Source organism: Populus euphratica, unplaced genomic scaffold (assembly GCF_000495115.2).
Source record: "Populus euphratica unplaced genomic scaffold, PopEup_1.0 scaffold45.1, whole genome shotgun sequence".
Lineage (NCBI taxonomy): Eukaryota > Viridiplantae > Streptophyta > Magnoliopsida > Malpighiales > Salicaceae > Populus > Populus euphratica.
The window spans coordinates 344196-360781 of record NW_011499886.1 but is presented as its reverse complement, the minus strand read 5'-3'; the positions used below and the strand labels follow the sequence as shown (position 1 = coordinate 360781).

Below are 16586 nucleotides of genomic sequence, written 5' to 3'. Positions count from 1 at the left end.
TGTTTATTTGAACCCTATTTTATGGTTGCACTCTATATGCATCTTTGAATCTGTGTTTGGTTGCACTGTGCATGCATCTTTGAATCTGTTCTTTTGGGTTTTAGTTGCAAACGAAGCACTCAATTGCTGAATAGTCTTCCTCTATGACTTGTTAGGAAGCTAAGCAACATGCAACATCGCGTTAAAAAGAAATCTCAAGAAGGGTGAGGCTGCCCCCTGTCCTTGCTTGGAAATTGTTTGTGCATTTGTATTAAATTTTGATGTGTATTTGAGGATGGCAGTCCAATTTCTGTTATAAGAGTTAGTGCCTTAGTGGTCAGTAAGAATAATTTGTTTTATCAAGGTTAAATGATAGTGATAAATATAAAACGAAGGGTTTAAACCCAATTCTGAAGGAAGGAAGGTGGTCTGAGAAATTGAGTAATTTAAATGGGTCGTATTTTGGGTGTGGTTGATTGCACCGTGATAAATTCTTTTTATAAGCATTTATTGGACAACAGCTATTCAGGACTGCATCTGTGGAGGTCATCTCTGAGTGGCAGGTACGTTCTTATTGCTCTCTTTGCTCCAGTTTAAGGTATTGTAAGCTGTTGAGCAATTTATTAAAATCAAACTCGGTGAGTTTCTTGTGCGTTGTAGCACATGAAGCTGACAAGATAGACATGCTTGGAACTGAATGTCAGGTATAATGCAGTTCCTAATTGGGGAGCCACACAAGCACCTTGAAATCAACAACTAAGTTTAAGACTTTAGCAATCTTGGATTGCTCTAAAATAAATCTCTTTCGCCACTGTTATGTAATAAGCTAAAAGCTATTTGTGTGTGAAATGGATTAGTATTTTTTCTAGTGAAGTGATATGTGTCCTTGTTCAAGTGTAACAGATGACTGTTCAAAGACTCGTGAAAAGAAATGAGATAGTACTAAAACATCTACCGAGTACGCGATTTCCTATATGGTGTAGATCAAGAATAAAGTTATGGTAAAAACTTAATCAGCGCCCATATATTAAGTTAAGGATGACCTTTGACACATCTAGATAGGATATCAAGGGTGTTAGAGGACATCTGCTATAACTTATTGACTTTGATTATAGAAGAAATTTAGAATTTCAAACATAGTTAATAAATTGAGATTTATCGCTGAGTGCGGGTCACAAGAAAACATACCACTTTGGAACATGCCCCATAAACTGTTCATCAATATTTAATAAATTGAGATATATTGCTGAGTGCGGATCACAAGAAAACATACCACTTTGGAACATGCTCCATAAACTGTTCATCAATATCCCGTGCCGGATCCCTGCCTCTCTTTGGTTGTTGGTGGATTTTCAGACCCCGCACTAATGGTTCTCATCTCATACCTAACTGGGTAGCTATCATGTTAGCCACTGCTGTTGCTAATTCCGATTTGTGCCTGCATAGGATTGGGTGATGTCAAAGCTACGACAGCAAGCTGTCAATTGTAAGTCCATCAAAGTATGGAATAGTTTCAGTGTGATGGTTTGTTGTTTCCTTGATTCTCAACATGCTATTATGAGTACAATGTAAATGATCTTTTAAGGCAGTATACTTATTGTATAAACTGTATTTTGATGGAATCAAATGCACACAATTAATGGAGTATTCTGTGGATTCTTTATACACTGATTACTGGATGAGAAATGTTTTCAATTATGGTCAAGCAATATAGCAAGTACCAAGACATATAACGAGAAAACACCATAGATGTTATAAAGCATTAGGAATAACACCCACTCCTATCTCTTTTTATTCAGAATGTGAGTCTAGATGTGTTTGCTTGAGGTTTTCTGTGAAACATGACTTGTTCGCTTCGTGTTAGTAAGCTTGCAAAGTGCATGTGTTGGTATGTCCGCTTTTATTTTTTAAGTATAAATCATGAAACTGATTCCTCTTGAATTTTATTTTTGAGTCTTAGTAATTATTGGTGTGCTTGTTTTGTTTCGTCAAAATTCTATTTGTTAACTATGACATCATTGCTTATCAATAAAGGACTCTGGATTTAGGGTTTACTTCATGCATGTAGATTTAAAGGTCTGTTAGGGGTTGACTACTGATTTTGATGTATATGAGATGCCATGACGCTTTTTCTAAAGTATTCAGAGGAAGGTTAGATCTTTTGTGGGTCGAATTCTTCAGCATGCGTAGGTTGCATCTTGCCAAAGCCTCCTGTGTTGAAGATCCAAATTTTAGTTTTTGTTTTGTCATATGAACTGAGATCTGTATTTCTGGAACAAGTACAGAGCTTCTTCTTGTCTCTTTTTGATGGTAGTGTGCAAACATATACCGGCATAAAGACATGAGCTTCGTTGAAGATGATCATAGTGTGAACTTAAGATTTTGGCATGGTTTGATTGCCTTAAGTTCTCATTTCTGTTACGAGCTTGGTATTCTTTAAGTTTAGTTTGGAAGCATCTTCTGAATTTGTTTGTTAGTTTGGATCAAGGCATGAAAATGTGCCTACATGTTTGTTGTTCAATCATTATTTTAGTCAAATAGGTGGCCTGGTTTTCGTGCAAGTGCTTTTTGTGGTTGAATTCCCTTTTGATATGCTTTTTAATGATCAACTTAATGATATAAAACTGCTACTTCAGCTTTTAAAGAACGCTTGACTCATTGTGACAAGGAACATGAGCTCAGATCGTCATTGCTGCGGTAAGGTAATAAAATCATCAGCTTCGCTAGGCCAATTCTATCAACGTTTTCACTAGGTAACCTTTCTTATGTGCTTCAGCTAATAGTATTAGCCACTGTTTTTCTGATCTAATGACACTTAATTGTTGATTTTAATTATTAATTCATAAACTTCCTTTTCCGATCCAGTGATCTTTGATTGTTAATTTTCATTATTAATTCTGATAAGAATCGTTCTTTCCTTTCGAATCTCAACTGTCATTCATATTTTGCCCTTATTTTTGTAGATGCCATAAAAAACGTTTTATATTGAATGGAATTTGTCAGTTGTTGCTGCCTGTGTACCCTCCTCAGATTCAATTCCCTAGAGTTCCTCCAGGTAATTCATGTTCTCAAGAGATGATCAAAACTTCGATGTATAATAAAAATGCCATCCTTCACAAAGCCGCAGGAGCCCTCCCGCAATTCTCTCTCTCTTTTCAACAAGATGGTGGATTTGAAACGATAAAAAAGAGAGCTAAAATGAACATTAGACACGTTTTGATTCAGAGAAACCCTTGGACTTTCATTAATTCCTCCATTTCCAGGACCTGAAGCTTTGGACATTGAGAATCAGGTCCACCATTCTCCCGTTTTTCAATCTCCAGTCTTCATTATTGTTTCCTCAGGAATATGCGCGTCGTCTTCTTTGTTCAGAGCAATTTCTCCACTGGGATTAGATATCAAGCTTTGTTCCGCAAAAGCCGCCTCCTCGCACACAAAGCAACTAATTAGAAGTATGGTTCAATGAATGTTCTTCTTATGGTACTCTAAAAAAGTACCTCTCTTTCCAGAGCTATTATTTTTTAAGATTATTAATAACGAAACTATTCTTAATATATATTAATAATCAAATGATTTTATTTGGTTTCTTTTGAAAGAAAAACAATATTTAAAACATGGAATATAATTATAGCTACTGATTATCTTAATTAATCATCTTATTAACCTTTTAATTTAAAAATTTATGACCCTCCAAACCAGCTTTGGCCAGTACTGTCCGACAACTAAACGCAAGGAAAGCGTACATTAGTGTTCGACAACGTACTTGTTTTTTAAAATTATTTTTTTAAAATAATAAGATTATATTTTTCATGTTTTATTACATTAAACCAATATAAAAACATTCATTTTAAATAATTTTGTTTAAAAATTTAATGAAATGCTGTGAAAAACACGGCCTCTAATGAAAAGGCTGATTTTAGCTTTTCCCAAGCCCCAGCGATGTGATGGCTTTCCAAAGACTTACATCCACGCGCATTTTATTATTCGATACACCGTTGGATTTACGGTTTTTCAGTTTCAACAAGAATCAATAGTATCTTTTCTATAATTTTTAAATAGCTAAATAACTTAATTACCTGTAACTTAAAAAAATAAAATTATTTTAAATTTTTATCTTCATTTTTTTAATTATTAATGTTTAATTTAAATTTTTTTAAATAATTAACTTATTTTAATTTTATTTTTTTACATTTAATTTATTTAGGATTGAACTTCTTGTTTATGTTCTAATAATCTATATCACTATCACGGGTTTTAAAAATTATCTATAATATGATTTTTAAAACTAACTTATTTGATTAGGGTTCTAACATGAGTTATTGATTTTTTTTTTCATTAAAAAGCACTTACAACACTTAAATATTTACAAAAAAAAATATAACATGTACTCATGGTATAGCACGAGCCTCATCTAGTCCCTTGCTGATTGTTAATACCAATCCATGTTAAATCATGATTTATTAAAAAGTAAATTAGTTTTAGAATCAAAATTTCTTTTAATTTTTATTTAGGGTTTTTTTTAATATTTTTATCATGGTTTTATTTGTTATAATCAAGTTGATTTAAAAAAAAATTTATCTTTTAATCAATTTATAATATAAATAAAAAACAAAAAAGTAGTTGGTATATACTAGCATGTGGGATGCCTTTGTGTTTTCAGGTAATACATGTAGAGGCTTTTTATAGATAAACATGGACTTTTATAACGGCATTTGAATCTTTTTAGCGTCACCTCTATACCTAGATGGTGTGTATTGACAATAAATTTCTGGTTTGATGCTGATAATATTTTTTTCTTTTAGTTTTCAAAACAGCTCTCTATTTATTTATTTTTTGGATTTGATCCATATTTTTTTTATTTTTTAAATTTGATATAATTTATAATTTTTTTTTTTTTCAATTCATTCTCATTTATTTATATGTTAAATTTGATGTCTATTTTTTTTGTTGTTTTTTTTTGTTTTAAATCATTTTCTTAATTAAATATTTTTTAATTTTTTTCTCTATTTTATTTTATTTTTGTATCAAAGTTAATCTTTATTCTTTTGATTATTATTTATTTTATTTTAAATATTTTTTTATTGTAACTTTTTTTTTAATTTAATCCTTTAATATTTTATTAATAAAAAAATTCAGCTTCATAATATTTTTAAATTTGATTTTTTATAAAAGAATCATGATCTTAGAATCTGAAATTAAAATATTAATTAAAGTTGACTTAATTTTTTTTAATTTTCTTTTTACAATTAATTTTGTTCAATTATAACATTTAATATTAAATTGTTAAAAATTAAACTTAACTATTTTTTTTTATAAAACCATTTCAATCTCATATATCATATTACAATAAATTAATCCAAACATAAAAGAAAGGACCTCAACAACCCATCTTTATGACCCTCTACACCAGCCTTGAGTCCTAGACCTCAACAACCCCAATGTACGACCTTCAATCCAACGCTTCACATAGCAAGAAAGCAGAACTTCAACTTAGACATGATCGCAAGAAGCGTTGCAAAGCATTGAAAAAGGCCCTACTAGCCTCGTGTGGTTTGGTCAAATTTGACCACCCATGGGAAAAATTCTTTTCAAAAAGGTCCTGTGCTCCATTCTATTATGGCAGAAAAAGCTTGCTTAATCCCCACGAACTCAACTCAAGAAAGCCAACCACTTGCAAGTACTCAGAACTTAGTTTGTTTATGAATATACCATTTCTCTTATGACTTCAGTTCTTATTACAACTCAATAATTCATATTACTGTGCATAGAGATTATCACTAGGACAATACAGCACTACTGCTTCCATTTGACACATTCCTAACCTACTTCAGTTATAATTAGGATACTCAATAGGGACATTTACAAATCAATTTCAGCATCTAATCAAAGAGGATAACCCGAGGTGGGCTCAAGAATCTGTAGGCAAGAAAGTGTCACCATCCCATAATGTTTCGAGATTGATCAGGTCATCAAACTCGACCATCGCTTCTGAATTGTTAGCCCATTCGTACATAGCCTGTAAGATTTACAAATCATAAAACCAATCAGATTATAGAAAATGCGTTTGCTGCATCCCCTTGAAAGCTAATGGTTGTCGTTGATTAAAGCCTTGCATTAAAGAAGGTTTCAATTAGGGATAATTCCAAGCTACCAATTCAGAAATTTTGAACATTTTCCCACTGATTTACATGTCCATAATTCATTTGAATCTTACTCTGCAGAGTGTATGTGGGCTGAAATTCAAATCATTTCCCATGGTCCCCAACCTAGTCCGCTTACCATCAACTGTTTAAGATATTTCTACCAGTAAAAACCAGACTTGGCATAATATACTGAAGAGAAGTTGTTTTAGTGAAACAACTACCCTTCATTGTTGTCTCTAATGCAAACTGTCAAGCAACCGCAAGGAAAACAAATAAAATAATAATCCGTTACCTTGGTCTCTTGGATCTCAGCAACAACATTGCGCAGCCTGTGATATTGTTCTCTTGCCTCCGGATGCTGATGCATGGATTTCACCCTTGCAAGGGCTATTTGTGATCTTTCTTCTGTTTGCTTTCTGCCTTCTTTAAGGAAATCATCATCGTCATCCTTTGAAGATACAACTTGCATGCTGGAACCCTCAGTAAGTGCTTCAGATTTGAAGCCACGCAAACCACTTCCTTTTCGTCTCCAACGCAAGATAATTTTATCCAAAATGCCAACAGACCAGATTATCTTCCTATAGTTTTTCCTGACCTGGTGGCCTCGTACATGGGCCTTCACAATAAAGCAATTAGAGGTTAGTTTTCAAGAGTTCTATGCTTCATACAAGGAAATAACTTGCAAGAGAAAGCTGATTGTACATGGAAGTCTAAAATAAGAAAATGGAAACTATAAAATAAAGGAGGCAGGAGCAATAAATGCACCTGAATTTTAACAATTCGCTGCCGGATTATCAAAAATTCTTTTCTACCCTTCCAACCACGGAACTTGTTCTGAATTCTTATTGCTGCATGAACTGGCTCATCATATTGTCCTGCCTTTTGCGACTTGACTGCAATAAGCGAAAGAGCACGCTCATGTGACATTCCAAATTTATCATCACCGTACTCTTTTAACTGCTTCTTTTGGAAGGACTGAACTCTGAAAACTTGATGAATACGAGCAGCAGCTTGAGTAGCATTACAAACAGCAGCTAACGAATCCTTTAGGGACAGTCCAATTGGTATGTCAGCATCTTTGACTGGAGTTTCATTACAGTCTGAAACTGTCAGTGATGCTGGTATTCCAGAACTTTCAGCAGCATCACCATCCTGCTTTTCCAGATTCAGAGAAGATAGGTGGGCACTCAAAGCAGATTCAGCAAGAAAGCCAGAAATCCCTTTGTGTCCATTAGCAGAAGCTAAGTCAGCAGGTGTTCTGCCTGTGGGGTATTTGGGAGTTGGATCTGTTATTGCTCCAGGAGCAGCACCAAGATGGATGAGGGAAGCAACTGTTCGCTCTCTGATATTTGAGCCAAAGTACAATAAATGAGTACTAATTCAATAAGCATTTTGAAAAAGGTAACCGGCAAGAAATTGTAAAGAGCCAATAAATGTGGATGTAACTAGATCCCAGCTAGGATTAAAGCTAGAATTGATGCCACTATAATTAATAATAGCATGCTGTATTTGGTTTTAATATGGTACATTCATCAAGAATTCCCATGTCCAATAAACTATCATGGTATAGTGCCCTTTGTTAATCCCCAGCTTGGAATATGAGGTGCTGAGAATGGAAAGGAAGACAAGGAAATGAATGAAAAAACTCATTTCTCTCACCTGCCATAATATGCTGCCCAATGAAGTGCAGTCCATCCATTAACATCGCGGAAATTGACACTTACACCAGCAACTATTGTAGGTTCCAGGGCCCATTCATAGCCAAGAGCAGCTGCAAAATGTAGCACCCCTTGGCCACCCTCATCTAATACACTAGGGCCTTTTCCGCCTTCAGCTACCTTCTGCAAAAGCCATTCATGTAACTGTTCCTTGAGTGCCTTTTGAAGAAGCTGATCCTTCAGTTTTTCTGAGGAAAATCCCTCCAGTGAAGTAAGCTTTAACATCTGGTCCCATGTTTCATTGCCCTCTTTCAGCAATGAACTGATTTTATTGCTCAATTGGGAAATCTCATCAACATCACTGGAGTCATATTTTGAAGGGAAGGCCGAGCTCAAAGACAACAGTTTTGCTAATCGCATATGAAGATCTTCAGTAGCAACGTTAATATAGTTATAGGTAATATCTTGGACATGGCTAAGTCGATATTCAAATTCACGCACTTCACTACATGCTACCCTATTCGAACATGTAACATAAAAGGGAACCCTTCCAGCCTTATGCAAAGGAGTAGCGCAACGAAGAATACCATCAGCTAGAACCTCTGCCGGAACTTCCACTTCTCCAAACATAACTGACCATTTAAAGTTTTCTGCTGCTTCTCGGCTCTTCAAGAATCTTCCCATGACTAGGACCTGTATAAATTGCACAACAAATGAAAAAAAGAACATTATTATATTAAAATGAAGTGATTTACGAAACTCCACTGAGGAGTGGTAGCTCAACTTAGAAATCTCAGCATTCCATTCTATACTCCAGTACCTTGATCTCTGTGCCTGCATATGCCCAGTTGGGCGAGAAATCAATAATGCTAAAGAGTTGGTCCTGGGAGAGAGAAGGACCAAGCGTATACGTGTCCAGGTGTCCTTGTGAGGGATTGTCAGCATCAACCACATTTTCACTTTCAGCCGTAATCCAGTATGTCCCAGAACTGGATTGCAAATGTGGCTGATCTACATCTTCAAGTTCTTTGCTCATCCATCGGGTGAAACTATCGAGCTTCTTCAAACCTTCTGTCCTTGAATCATCCAAAATATGCTGTTTCACAGATGTAGAGTAGATGGATTTCCCCTCTAGGGTCATACCATGATCTGAATTTGCAGGCTGTATTTGAAGGTCCTTTCGGATATGATTATCATTTTCTTGTGCACAGAAAGGTTCAAAAGTATTGATAAAGTTGCCACTATCAAGTTGTTGATCATGAAACCTAGCAGTGAGGTCCGCGTCCAGATGCAACTTTTGATCCAAGGACCACTTTGGCCGATGCGAATACCCACCCTCAATAGTCTGTTTGAAAGGCAATTTAAATTACCACCTAAAACAAATAAGTGAATCCGAAAAGGAAAAGATAACACATCTTTAATTAACATATACCGAGACAAATGCATTGATTTAATAATTTAAAGAATTTTTAGGAGGCAAGTAATTCACAACTCAGCTCAACTAAGCATCAATCCCAAATTAGTTGAGGTTGACTACATGGATATGCCTCCTCCATTCAGTTCTATTATGGGATAAGCTTTTTCTAAACTATTATAACACTAGATCCTCTATTAATCAGAATGGGTCATTTCCGGTCTACATATCCCCTGGGTTTGACCATGTGGATCTGTCTCCTTCATTCTGTTCTATTACGAGATAAACTCTCTCTAAACTAATGCAACACAAGATCATTCTTTATTAATCAGCACACATCATTTCTGGTCTAAGTCCCCCCTGCTTTCTCCTAAAACTTCAATATGATCAATTTTTCTCCCCAGCACATCCATAGGTTGAAGTTAGAAATGACAAAAAGAAACCACCATTCTCAACTTCCTAATCTTCCCACAGATGTACTCATTTCTTACTCAGTCTTATCTTGCGTTATGACTCAACAATCTTACAATCACATCCCAGTCATACACATGTTACGACAATTCATCTATTATAGATATCGACATCTGATGTGTGTTATAATCAATTGCATGAGAAGCAATTATGAGATTGAGACTTCTATATAATCACATCAATTTCACTCATGAAGCATATGAATAAAAAATGGCTACCACCATTCTTCCATCCTTGAAGATTCACATAGAAGAGTTTGGAATTCACAAAATACCATTTTATCTGAATTAAATATGTGCTGCAAGGATTTATAACATACAGCAAGGATCACACCGACCTGCCATGCTTCTTGATCAAGTAGGTGACTCCCAATATCCTGACTTCTATCAAAGCTATTGGTAATAATCTTCTCCAGTATATCTTCTTGCTTAGGGATGACTCCCTCCATACCCTGCCTTTTATCAAAGCTATTGGTAAGAAACTTCTCCAGTATATCATCTTGTTTAGGGATGACTCCCAATCCCACTGTATCCGCTTGTGACAGAAAAGTTGTCTGGAAAGGCACAGATTCAATTTCACGAGAACAATTTTCTAATACATCCTCCCATGATGGTAAGTCAAAGTCTTTCTGGGGCTCAGATGCTGGTTCAGTACCAATAGTGTCTTTGGCTGTATTCACTTGGGCAGGTGAGATAAATTCCATCACAGGAACAGCTGGCATTTTTCCTTGATAACCACCTATTAAAATACAAGTATTGTTGTGTAAGTTCTTATGTATTACCTAAAAATATTGGTGCAGTTACTCTAGAAAGATAAAACATCAGAACCAATATACTTGAAAACGGCATGTGATCATAAGGAATAGATGCGCCTGCATCCATTTTCTCCATTGCTGGCCTTTGCATTTCGAGAAAAGAGTGAAATCTGGAACTGGCTTGGTTATTATATCCTGCAGTAAATACCATGGCCACATATGAGAATATGGAATACCAAAGCATTTGTCATCACATCTTCTAAAGAATCTGACCCAGAAATTCTTGTTACTCGAAACTAATGCACAAAAAATGAAAAAAAAAAGGACCTGATTCAGCATCTTCATATTCTGATGCCAGAGCACTATTCATGCTTGTCGAATCTGTAGTTCTTGTGGAAACCTGGTAACCATTAGAGCGGAAACTGGAAGAAACAGAAGTATCCGTCTCTGAATTCAGCATCATGTCTTCGGTTTCTTGGGAACAAGGTATAGGCTCTTCATGCTCTTTAATGCGGTTAACATTTGTCCTGGTTCCCTGATGAATATGAAAATTAAAGCAGTTTAAACCCAATAAGAAGATTGCTAAGTTAATAGAAGATAACCACAAGCTAAAATAAGAAAATTGAGAAACTTTGATGAGGTCAACCTTGTTCCTCTTCTAGACTAAGTGATGCAACACTCATGACATCCGTTTAGGCAATAGCCACAAGACAACAATCATAACATAAGCAACTGTACCAAATTTGAGTAACAAAAATCTGAAAAACATGAATATCAAAACTGAATCATGATTTTAAGCATCAAAGACAAGAAATAAGTGCACATGGATTCTCCTGTCAGAATGGAGCAAAAGATTCTCATGAGCATTTCCAGCATGACAATCAACAGTAGACCTGATGTTTAATTATTTGAGATGGAAAAAATTCCAATCCCATGCGAAGGTATCTTATTAAATAATTTATTTGAGATGGAAAAATCTCCAATCCCATGCGAACTTGCTAAATAATTTCTGTTTACTGTTCCTGCTCTGAAGTCTGAAACACCAATCTACTTGTTTTCATACATGGCTATTGTACATATATTTCAGGTCTAGATTCAGCACTGCAAAAGTGCTACACATATTTATCATCATTTTATCATGCCTAGAATACATCATAAATTTTTGATCTTATCCAATGACTGCTATTTTAGTCTGAATCACAAATACACAAACAAATTATCTATTTTCAAAAACCCGCTCTAACACTCAAATCTAAACATAGATTTATAATTTTAAGTACTCAAAATTCATCTATTAGCTTTTGCACCAAAGATACATGATAGTCACTTAATCCTCGGATAAATAGTTGTGTTTTCATTGAGTTTGTAAAAGACATCCATTCATTATAAAATGCTTCAATATCACACAAAAAAATATACTAGATACCAATTTAATGAAATGACACTCACAATCCAATGATCAGTTAAGGCATCATTTTCACCAAAAGGATCAAACCCCATCATATTCCTCTCAGAGCTAAAAGTCATTATTATATTCCTATTACTAACTTAAAAAAGCCAGATGTTGGAGCCTCAGAGGTGTGGCCACTACATGTTTACCATTATCCAATACATCTTGAGATTCTAAATTGTGGAGACAGATTGCTTTCCTTTTCCTTTAATTTTTTTCATTTCTATTCCTTTTTCTAGCATGAGAGGGGTTTCGATTATTGGTGCAATGAACATAATAATATGGAAAATACAGATACCAACCCATTCAGTAAAAAACCACAGAAGAAAAAAAGGCTAGGTAATAGAAGTATTGGATTCTATCTTTCACAGCACAACCTAATAAATATTTGACAAAGAATAAAGGCAACAAAAAGTAGAGTCGTCTTTAAAGCTATCCAACAAAACCAAACCTTTTGGAAGACAGGGTGACAGATTAAAATAACTAAAAAAGACAGAAAATATAGGAGTGGGCAATAAAGAGTTACCTTTACTTCCCGATAATGGACAAGTACAATGTGTGAAAGTTCCCTGCAGTAGAGTCAACTATGTAAGAAATAGTAGAAGGTCATCCGTCTCAAAAGTGGAATCTAGAAGAAAGAACCAGCTATTATTTCAAGTGGGCATTTTAAACCAATGATATCAGCTAAAAAGATCAGGTGGTGGTCAAAACTGTCAAAGCCTTTAGCTAATTTACACTTCACATGAAAGGGCACAGGCATAAAAATATTTTAAGCATCAAAGCACTATTGTGCAATATATGTGTGCTGAGAGAGAGAGATGAGTGAAAGTTAAGCATAACAACAACCAACTTAGCTTTCAGGCACAAATAAAGTTTTTTTTTTTTTTTTTGTTGGCATTGATATCTTGATAATCATTAGGCCTAAGGTTCTTCAGAAAGTTTGTGACCAAGCCTATAATTTTTCAGAAACACTAACCAAAGAAAAAAAAATAGTGAAGAATTACATGGCCATGGAACTCATGTAGGTCAATAATTTCCTTAATTGCACAAAAAACTTGAAGCCTTGATTATCATGCCTCTGATTATTGGAACCCCAAAGTAGAAAGTGAAGTCATAGCAAAATCATATAGTTACATAGTGTTCCAAATAATATAAAATGACAGCTATAATTCAGTGTGGAATCCACATAAATCAACACATTCAAGTTAGAACCGGTCCAATCTTCTAAATCTTGCCAATTATGCCACTTTATAAACCATTGCAAGTATGAGACCAGACAAATAGTTTGAAATGCAATCATTTAGATCCAAAACAAGAGATTGGAATGATCAGAAATGAAAAGATTCAAGAACTCACTCTTCAAGCATCCAATAACTGCGCCTTTGAAAATTTTCATTGTCTTCTCCATGTGCATAATAACAATGCAGCACATCAACACTTCCAGACTGGAAGAAAAATACACTTTTTTCAGTAACTGTGATTTGGAAGAACACAAAAATAAAATATAAATAATGTCTCTGCACCTGAGTAAAATATGTTAGCTAGAAGACAAAGGCGTAGGCTCAAAGATGCTAGAATTAAATTTTTCCACCTCATATTCTTGATCAGTGCTTATGTCAATAGATAAAATACCTAGTATGCTTACCTTAAGCCTCTCGTGAGCTTCTTTCACTGTTTTCCCATCTTTTTTCTTTCTCCAGTTATGGCCATCTTTTCTGAAGTATCTGAGCACTTTGCGATCAAAAAGAAACAATGAACCACCTGAAATTAGAGCCAAGATATGTTTATGACTGCAAATTACCCAGAGGAACTCAATCAAATTGAGGCCTATGTGCCCATAGTGGAGAAGATATCGCACTAAATGTAAATAAACACTAAAATAGGACATAAGCACTCACACTACAGATTCAGCTGCTATCTATGAGCTTCTCCTAATGTAAATTACCTAGACCCATTAGTATTCAAACAAGAAGGGGGGGGGGGGGGGGCTCCTTATGTGGGAACTCCTTAGATAAAAGAAGCCACAGAAACTTGAAACTCAAAACAAATAGAATTGTATATGAAAAGCGACAGGAGTTGAAACAAACAGAGTTTTATTGGATAAGCAAACTTAAACAAGCTGTTATATCATTTCCTTTAAAAATTAATAAAAAACAAAACAAAAAATCAAAATCAAATCGTTGTTTTAGAATAAATGTGATTGCAATTTAATGTTTCAACTGCTGTAGACCTGTGAGAATGATGTCCAAACTGATATCTGACAGAAAAGGTTCAAACGAAAGAGAGTAAGAGAACAATAGGTGAACACATGATTACTGATCTGACAATCACTTTGATCTTAGAAACATAAAGCTACTGCAAATGAATCTATCAAACATATGCCGGTTCTATGGTCTTCCATCCCGTATGACACCTTTATCCTCAGGATCCACCCATTAGGCGATATGAAAATAATAAAATGAGAGATAGGTCTGAAATGTTGCTTGCAAGACATTATCCTTGGCTCAAAGGCAGTTAGGATTTTTAAAGAAACTTGCCACATGGATCACATGCAAAACAAATTTCATTGTAGATTCTCACAAAAGAACAGAAAATAACTAGAATGAACAAGCTAAAAACAAAAAAGAACTCTTGTTATCCCCCTAAAGACAATGCAAGGCAACTGGAGTAAAAGGTTCATTGAATGATTCTCAATGAAGGCAGTGTGGTTAAAGTCTTACTTGGAGGCATATGTGCAGGTTCTGGGGCAATACGAAATCTCTGATAATTGCTAAGAATTTCAACTATTTCAGCAGGGCGTAGCCATCGATTCTGTGCTTCTACCAGTATCTGCTGAATATCTGCATTCCACCATAGGACATTTTTTTGTTCTTTTTAAAAGCACAGCACGAACAATAACTTTACAACATTTAAGTATTAAAAAGAAGAAGAAAAAAGACAAGAGGAGTGTATAAAGCATGAAAACTAATGCCACCATTGCTAAACTACTTTATTTCACCTTAAGCCAGCATGAGAGAAGAAGTTAGAGACTGACATGGCATGTAGAAACTACATCCTTAACAATAAAACAGAAATTTCAGGCCAGTTTTTATCATTACTCTGAAATCCAGCTATCAATTAATGATAACATCTTGACCAAAAATTTCCTTCTTTTTCACAAATTCCCCTCAAAATCTCAAAGCCCTCCCCCAGAAGAACATCAAGATTATCACTAGATTCGGTAAATAAATTATGTTTGCTGGACTATTGCACTGGTAAATAAATAATAATGCTTAAAAGCTGTCCCTTTCGTCCTAAAAGTAAAAACCCACCAATAAAAATCCAAGGTTTCAGCCCGGATCACAAACTGAGTCCTACTAATTAATATCTTCTTCTCCTAAACATATACAAGCCAGACATCAAACAAAACTGAAATCTTCAAAGAAGAGTTCTACAATACACTATACAAATGAATCCTAAATAAAAAAAAGTTCTACAACACACTATACAAATGAATCCAAAATAAAAATAAACAACAAATAAAAAGAAAAGTTGAAACACTCTTACCTAGCTGGTTACCAAGAGGGTAACGTCTAGAGTCAGCCATGATTGATCAGCTCCTCCTTTTCAGTCTCTATCTCTGTTTCTCTGCGATGTCAAATCTTGAAAAGAGACATTAATTACTGTGTAAAACAAATAATTAGGAAGCTCTGTCTTTTGATCTGACTTTCTGGGAAGAAATCTGGAGGATAGAAGTTGAAGAAAGTGAGTTTCTTTATTCTGATTAGAAAATTAAGAAGGGGATAGGAACAGAAGGAGAGGGATCGGGTAGCAGCCTAAATGGAATTTCGGACAGGGAAGGAGGGCAAGGCGAAAGTGCTGAGTGAGTTGAGTCTCCCTTTGACGTGATTTCCGGGATGGTGCCTTTTATGTTTCAAGTGTGAACACTGGACAGAACAATTACCTCTTTGACTTGCCCTTTTATTGACAAGGAAACTTCATTTAATCCTCTAGTATTGTTATCAATTTTAAATACCCTATAACGCGGAAGAACTGCTGTAGCTTTCTCTACATTTTTTTTTTTCAGATTTTACATTTTTTTTTTCCTTTTTTTAGGTTTTACATATTTTTTTTCCAGGATTATATATATATATATATATATTAAATTATATTTATTATTTTTTAATATTAAATTAGTTATATAGTTTAAAAAAAACCATTATAAATTATTATGATATTTCTTTACATTTTTTTTCTTTGAGTAATACTCTAAAACACGGGAAGAAAGTACTATAATTTTTTTTATATTTTTTTGTTTAACAATTTTTTTGTTTATTTCCTTTTTTTACTTTTTACATTTTTTTTCTTTTTTTTCCAAGATTATCTCTCTTTTTTATTCTTTTTTTATTTTTGTATTTTTTAAAATTATCTTTGTTGATTTTTTAATATTGAACTAATTAAAATTTTAATTTTATAGTTTTTTCTTTAAAATATTATGAATTGTTATAATGTTTCTCTATATTTCTTTTATTTTTATGAATTTTTTTCTTTATTTTTCCAAATGATGTTTGTGAATTTTATTTTTTTCATATGAGTTGGTTGAGAATTTTGTTTCGTAATTTTCTTAAAAAACATTGTGAATTGCTATAATATTTTCACACATGGTTTTTGTTTTGCTATAGTATTTCCCCATATATTTTTTTTAAATTATCTTTGTTATTTTTTTTTTAATATTGAG

The 16586-nt window shown here is 34.2% G+C and overlaps 1 protein-coding gene across 2 annotated transcripts; it reads right to left on the bottom strand.

Annotated features, from left to right (window-relative positions):
- Window positions 1–5628: 5628 nt before the first annotated feature.
- On the bottom strand, window positions 5629–15797 carry LOC105130287 (calmodulin-binding transcription activator 3-like). 2 transcript variants are annotated; one of them, XM_011032714.1, is made up of 13 exons: window positions 15416–15797; window positions 14590–14709; window positions 13515–13630; window positions 13226–13314; window positions 12396–12438; window positions 10747–10954; window positions 10501–10614; window positions 10003–10403; window positions 8601–9125; window positions 7782–8473; window positions 6888–7464; window positions 6415–6738; window positions 5629–5995 (listed from the first exon to the last, which is right to left on the bottom strand). In XM_011032714.1, the coding sequence occupies exons 1-13, from the start codon at window positions 15453–15455 to the stop codon at window positions 5888–5890; spliced, it is 3357 nt and encodes a 1118-aa protein (XP_011031016.1). In that variant the 5' UTR covers window positions 15456–15797; the 3' UTR covers window positions 5629–5887. The 2 variants fall into 2 exon arrangements, with proteins under 2 accessions (XP_011031016.1, XP_011031017.1); XM_011032715.1 differs by having other exon boundaries at window positions 10537–10614.
- Between the last annotated feature and the right edge of the window lie 789 nt (window positions 15798–16586).